The sequence below is a fragment of the Monoraphidium neglectum genome (genome assembly GCF_000611645.1).
Source record: "Monoraphidium neglectum strain SAG 48.87 unplaced genomic scaffold scaffold03139, whole genome shotgun sequence".
NCBI lineage: Eukaryota > Viridiplantae > Chlorophyta > Chlorophyceae > Sphaeropleales > Selenastraceae > Monoraphidium > Monoraphidium neglectum.
In genome coordinates this window covers 1-7,106 of record NW_014010489.1, presented here as the reverse complement: position 1 = coordinate 7,106, position 7,106 = coordinate 1, and the positions used below count along the sequence as shown (strand labels likewise).

The 7,106-nt window shown below is 64.9% G+C and overlaps 1 protein-coding gene across 1 annotated transcript; it reads left to right on the top strand.

Moving 5' to 3' along the window:
• Positions 1-4,220: 4,220 nt before the first annotated feature.
• Positions 4,221-7,057, top strand: MNEG_12241 (hypothetical protein; the record flags this gene model as incomplete). The annotated part of the gene is made up of 8 exons (XM_014039287.1): positions 4,221-4,331; positions 4,429-4,503; positions 4,737-4,777; positions 5,233-5,362; positions 5,668-5,799; positions 5,950-6,028; positions 6,312-6,400; positions 6,878-7,057. 8 exons carry the CDS (start codon positions 4,221-4,223, stop codon positions 7,055-7,057), a joined length of 837 nt encoding a protein of 278 aa, XP_013894741.1.
• Between the last annotated feature and the right edge of the window lie 49 nt (positions 7,058-7,106).

Genomic DNA, 7,106 nt, shown 5'->3' with positions numbered 1-7,106 from the left:
CTGCGGGGTCGCCGCGGCGCCGACCTGCGCCCAGCCGCCGCCGCCGGCCAGCCCCGCGCGCCCTGGCGACGCGGACAGCCCACCGTCCGGCCCCCACGGCGACTGCCCGCTCCCCGCCCGCCGCACGCCGCCCACCAACACCGCGCCCGACGTCGCGCCGCTCCCGCCGCCGCCGCCGCCGCCCTCGCTGCAGCTGCTGCTGCTGCTGGACGGCGACGACGACTCCCCCGCGCCGCCGTCCGCGCACGACGACGCCGGGGACACCCCCGCACCGCCGCTGGGGCCGTCGCCGCCGCCGGGGTGCACCAGCGAGTGGAAGGCGCTGCGGCCGCTGGCGATGCCGTTGACCACCATGTCCTCTTTCGAGAAAGAGTCCGCCGCCTCCGCTGCGCAGTGCGACGCGAACGGGGGGCGCGGCACGCGACAAACAAGCTTTGGTCCCAGCCGCGCCATCAAGCCCGCGACGCACGCGGATCGCCGATGCAGGGCGAGCCGGAGCCGCAGCTTCACGCGGCCCCGGGTGCCCGGCGCGGCGCAGTCTGGTGCAGGCGCCCGCGGCGGCGCCTGGCGGGGGCTCACCTGGTTCGTGCAGGTATAGGCAGTCTGTGTTGCTGCAGACCACGCCCTTCAGGAACGCGTTGCAGTACTTCGTGGTCCCGAAGCACGCCTTGATCAGCTTGCCTGCGCGGGCCACAGTGGGGCGCAAGCGCGAGCCGAGGTTGGCTGCGGGCAGCGGGCGGGCGGGGGCGCCGCACAAGGTAGACAGGCTGGGGCGTCTGGGATCCGGCAAGCTGCTTGTATATGCGAGCCGTGCTCACGGCCGATCATGGGCGGTGCGTCGAGCTCCCGCGCGCGCGGCCCAGGCGCGCCTCACCGTCCCAGAGCTGCCCGTCCACCGCCTCGATGCACCGGAGCGCATCGTCCGGCCGGCAATACGTGACATAGGCGCTGCCCGTTGGCCCGTTGCGCTGCACCTGGCTGACTGGCGTGCTGCGGTTGACGGAGATCTGCGCAGCGGCGTGGGCGAAGGGCACGGGCGCGGGTCGAGCGGCCGCGCGCGTGAGCGAGGCCGGCTGCTGTGCGTTACTCCCCCTGGTCCGCGTCCTCCTCAGACGCCTCCTCTGCCAGGCTGTCTCAAAACCACCCCGTCCAGTCCCCGGTGAACGCACCTTTTTGATCCGGCCGTAGGCACCAAAGTAGCTTTTGTCTGCCAGCGCCTGTGTACGAGTGAAAACAGCACCAAATGCAGGTTCGATGCCTGGCATGTGCGCTTTGTGGCGCCCCTCTGTCATCAGACATCGGAATCGGGGCTTTGCAACGATGCAGAATCCAACGGCGGCCCCGAATACGCTCGCCGGCGCACGGCTGCAGCCCACGCCCCTTCCGGGACAAGCGGTGCACTTGAAGCTGTGCACTGCAGCGCGGGGTTGCTGGTGCACGCTCGCACAATGTCGAGTCGCCGCGCACCGCACCTCCTCTGTACACAGCCGCAGCGGCAGGCCCACCGCATACACCAGATTCCGTTGCACCACCCGCACTTGCTGCGGGTCGCAACAGGGGGCACGGGCAGCGACGCGGAAGCGGTTCAGAAGCAGCAAAGCCCTGGATTGCACAAACGCACACATGACAGGTCAGCCGGGCTGCAATGCAGGTTTGATTCCTACAACAGCCCGTTTTTTTTTCAAAACGCCTGCCGCCGGCTCTATCCATGTGCATGCGCACGCAGCAGCGGCTGTGCAGCCGTTCCCACCCAACACTCGCCCGCCCACCGCAAGGTTTTTTGGCAGCAGCCTGGCCGCCGCCGTGCCCCCTGCTTTCCTCCCAAGCTGCTTCTTGAAGGAAAGCTGCTCCCTCAGCGCCCTGCAGGGGCGCCGCAGCGCAGGGATCAAGACGCAGCAGCAGCGCAGCAGCGGCAGCAGCAGACTGGTGGCTACATCTGTTGCAGCGCAAGCTGTTGAGTGCCCAGCAGAATGCGCTGCAGCACTGAGAGGCCACGGCCGGCACCTCAGCCGGCTTCCTAGCTGCTTGCAGTGCTCACCCGTCCGGCTCGACCTGGCCCGTTGTGATGTTCTCCTTGTCATACTCCGCCCGACAGTTCGGGCACCGAGCGGGAGAAGACTCCATCAGCGTGTTGAAGCACCACAGACACATGCCATACCCACACGGGCACGGGCTGCGTGGGTAGCGGGGGCGAGGGTCAGAGGTGCTACCGTAGCCACGCATGGGCGCCCGCTGCTTCGACCAAGCTCCTTGTCTATGCATAAATGATGAATGATTTCCCTTGCGACACAGAGCTGCACCGGCGGGCCTGGTGCGCGCAGCGAGGCCCTTCTGGAGCAGCAGTGTGCTGGTGCTGCACCAGCACCTCGGCCCTGCCATCCAACGCACTTGAAAGCCTTGTCCGTGGCATCAAGAGCCTCTGCACACAGCGGGCAGACATCATCGTCGAAGGACATGGCGCGCGAGGAAGACAACAAGGGAACACGTTGATAAAGATCGAAAATGTACAAGCTGCGTTTGTTTCAGCAGTGCGGTCAGTCAAAGTGTGATTTTCCACGGGCAAGGACAAGGACCTTGTGTTCGCGACTCGGGGCTGGCGAAGCGAGGGGGGCGTCGCCTGGCTGGTTGAACGTTCGTATGTGTTCTGGCCAGACGTGACACATCGTATCATAGATCAAATTTATTGTACACTTGTTCAGCTTGGCTGCCTCACATCGGAGGGCGGGAAGCGGGAAGCAAAGTGCTTGACCTGGGCAGGTACAGTAGGTGTGCCGCTCGCCTGATCGGGGCGCTGGCTGACTCCACAACCCAATTACGCTGATAAATCGACCAGAAAATTGCTATACTAAGCTCTTTCTGGCTTGTCTAAGTAAACGGCTGCTGACAGCCCGATTCGGTGCGCCGAAATCTCCGGTGCGGCTTCCATCACTGCCACAGTCCCATGTTAGGGCGGACAGGGCGAGCTGGCATCCGTGCGCAAGAGACGCATGCCTTGTCACTTTTGCAGGCGTATGCGCTTATGCAGGGGTAGCCCTCCAAGGGCAAGCTCCCTGTTGTTGCGCGTGTTCACTTCAGATGAAACCAACATCAAAGGGGCTGTCAGTGACTCCCCAACACAACCCATCGAGTGCGCGATCGCGCCTGCGGAGCCCGCCGACGCTTGAGTCACAATTGGCGCAAGAGCAAGCGGTTTAGGTCCTCACGACGCAGGAATTTTGCACTACAGAGAGGATGCGCATGTCCAAGGTCGGCTCAACATTTGGTGACCCCATCCACCTGCATGCTGACCTGATCAACACCAACCGCAAGAAATGGCTCCGAGTCGCCCGAAACATATGTCCTGTCTGGACCCACAAGTAGGGCGAGACCTTTCTGAAATCCGCTCCACTCCAGCAATCTCGCACGTGCCATTGAGAAGGCTCGCACCTGGATTGCTAGCAGCCTCTCGCCAGACCTGTCATAAACGTGTGCAGCCACCATCACCAGTCTAATGCTCAGGCCTGCGGCGTTGGTTTTCGTTTGGCTCGCCAATCGAACCTTAGTGTATCTGCGAGGTAGTAGGACAGACAGGCACGAGAACTTGCTATTCCACACCCGGGGTGAGGCACACGCCAAGCGGCACCAGTGTTGAATCTTGCACTCTTGCTACCGCGGCTCCCCTGTGACCGCTGCGAGCGCACCTGCCATTGTCATTCGTCTGAACTGGCCGCCTTGCACATGCGCACATCGGCGTCATGGGATGCACGACTGCGTGTACGTATGTTGAGTACCACGATCGGCGCCTGTCTCCGCCGCTCGCAGCATTCCGTAACAGTGTCCCGCCTGTCATGGCGGCCTGGAGCCTCGAGATGACCTCAGTGGTGTTGGGCACCGCGGCCTTCCTTGGGGGCAAGCGCCATGTGCGGGGTCCTGCCATCCTCGCCGGTTCCCAGCGCCGCGCAGTGCAGCAGGGAGTGCTGCACCACTGCTCTGCGGACTGGTGCTGACGAGCAGTTGGGCTGCTGCTAATGTCTGCAGAAAGTGGAACAGTGTTCAAGGTGCGGCGGCTCTCTGTGTGGGTGCGGGGACCGCCCTCTGCAGGACGACGTAGTCGTCTGGTTGGGGCACCGCACAGGCACCGACACACCCGACCCCGCTTGCTTCAAATGCCGCAGTTGTGCACTGCTGGCCTGCACTTTCCCGGTATTCCCCTAGATTGGCGCAGACTCCGAAGTGAAGCCATGTTGCAACGGACCCTCCTCGGCCTGGTTGTGGCCTTGAGCCTCGTGGCAATCGCGCTCGGCGATGCCATGCTCCGGGAGCAGCACCACGCGGAGCTGCTCGCTGCTAAGGTGCTTAGGGTGAAAGATTGGTTCCAATCAGCGGCCTGCAATGGCCTGGGGCTCCTCGAGGCACCAACCATCACCCCTTCCCCCGGCCTCCCTGCAGGCCAACCCGCTGCAGGCGTTTGGCGCATGGATGGTCAAGCATGCAAAGCCGTACGCCCAGTCCAACGATCTGCAGGTATGCCCCTAGCTGCGCTTTTCGGGCGGGACCACGAGATGCCTTGGTGTAATTCGCGCCTACCCCACGCTGCGGGGCTCTGGCTGCTCTTTACGAACGCCTAAATCATGCACTGGCCCACATATCCCCTGCAACAGCGCCGCGGCGCCCCTCTTGCGGCCCGGGTGCCGCGCACTGCTTGCCGACCGTAATCACGCCGCCGCATCCTTTATCCGTTGCGGCCACCTCGGCAGGCCGTCGAGGCCCGTTTCCGCAACTGGCAGGCCAACCTGGAGTTTGCTCTTGAATACAACGCCAAGCACACCTCCCATTGGGTGCGTCGCGCGGGCCCGCGGGAGGGGCGCAACGCGCGCGCCAACCAGCAGGAGGCGGCACACCCAAGCCGACGTCGCCCGCTTAAACCCGCCACGTCCTTCTTGGATCCCGCGCGGTTTAAAGAATATCGGCCCGACAATCTGCGGCGCGGCAACCCACACCCATGCCCATGCAGGTCGGACTCAACTCCCTCGCTGATTTGAGTCACGAGGAGTACCGCCAGCGCTACGGCCTCGGTTCCCCAAGGCGCGCCTCGCCCTCACCCCCCACCCCCCGTGCCGCACCCGGCTCCCTGCGGCCTCTCCACAGCGTAGACGCTGAGCACCCTCGATGAGCCCGCGCGCGCCGCCGCCGCCGCCCCAGCTTGAAACGCGCAGCGTCCGACACCCCCACCCCACCCCTCGCACCCCGCAGGTTCAAGCGCGTCGGCAGCTCTGCGCGCATCCCCGGTTTCAAGCATGGGGATCTGGCGCTGTCTGACCTGCCCGAGGCCATTGACTGGCGCGAGAAGGGCGCAGTGGCGGAAGTCAAGAACCAGATGGCGGTGGGTGGCAGTTAGTTTGGGGCGCGGCGGCGGGCCGGGGAGGTGCTTTGAGGTTGGAAGCAGAAGCAGGCCGGGGTGAAACGTGGAGCGGGAGCAGGTCGAAGCCGGAGCTGGTCGGGGCGGCGGTCGGAGGCGCGCACCTCAATCGAAGTGGGAGTCTCGTCCTTGCTCCTCCATCAGATATCCAGAGGGTTGCCGCGCATCGTGCCCGCGCGCGCCGGGCGCCGCTGCGCACGCGCGTGCGGCCCCCCTCACGCCCTCCGGCCGGCTGCGCACCCAACACCTTCCGTCCCGCGTCCGCGCAGTGCGGCAGCTGCTGGGCCTTCTCCACCACGGGCGCCATCGAGGGCATCAACAAGATCGTCACGGGCGGCCTGCTGTCACTGAGCGAGCAGGAGCTGGTGGACTGCGACAAGGCGCAGGACTCGGGCTGCCAGGTCAGCACATTTTCTGGTTGAGGGATCCGGGGGGTGCAGTGTTGTCTGTTTTCAGCAGGACTGGTGGATTGACGATCGATTGACGCTGCCCCGCCCCCCGTCGTGTCACCCCGCGTCACCCGATGATGTCACCCGGTGACATCGCCCCAGGGCGGCCTGATGGACTACGCCTTTGAGTTTGTGAAGGAGCACGGCGGCATCGAGCTGGAGAAGGACTACCCTTACACAGGTGGGCGGCGGGGCCACCCGCATCCATCTCTGCAGGGAGGGAGGGGGGCCGATGGGACCAGCCGGGCGCTTGGGAACGCCTGAGCCCCCTCAGAGGGCGGAACGCTGCGCGCCCTGCGCTGTGGCGTGCGGCACGCGCGCGTGTGGAGGGGCTGCGTAATGACGAAGCTAGGTCCCAGCTGATGGGCAGGTTTCTGTGCGCACCCGCCAGTCCCTGCTCAACATGACACACACACACACACACACACACACACACACACACACACACACACACATCCTGCCAGGCGAGGACGGCGAGTGCAGCGACGAGAAGGACGGCCCAGTGCAGCTCGTCACCATCGACGGATACCAGGACGTGCCACAGTTCAGCGAGGTGCGCGTGCGAGAGAGTGAGAGAGAGTGAGAGAGAGTGAACACGCACGTGCGAAAACAAGCGCGCGTACTGGGCGCCGTGGGTGCGGCGTCCGACGCCGCGGCTCGGGAGCGCGGCGGCGGCTGTGGGGTCGCGCGGGCACGTGGGCGCGTGGGGTTGCAGGGTGGGGGGGTGCGGTTCGCGGTGTGCTTGGAAGTGGGCGCCCTTTGGCCGCGACACACACACACACACACACACACACACACACACACACACACACACACACACACACATGCGCGCATGCACGCCCGCGTGGGGATGGCTGTGTCCACACGCACGCGCACGCGCACACACGCATGATGCCACAGCAACACACACACACACACACACACACACACACACACACACGTGCACGTGCGCACTCACGCACATGACCCCCCCACACACACACGCATACACATGATGTCACGGCCATGCAAACACACATATACACACCAGATTGCCCTCAAGAAGGCCGTGTCCCAGCAGCCCGTGTCTGTGGCGATCGAGGCGGACCAGCGGGCTTTCCAGCTCTACATGGGCGGCGTGTTTGACGACAAGGAGTGCGGCAGGGACCTGGACCACGGCGTGCTGGTGAGAGGGGGGATGGGGGTTCAGGGTTTTATACGAAGGAGGTGATGCAGAGGGAGCTGGACTATGGCGTGCTGTTGAGGGGACGGGGTGCTTT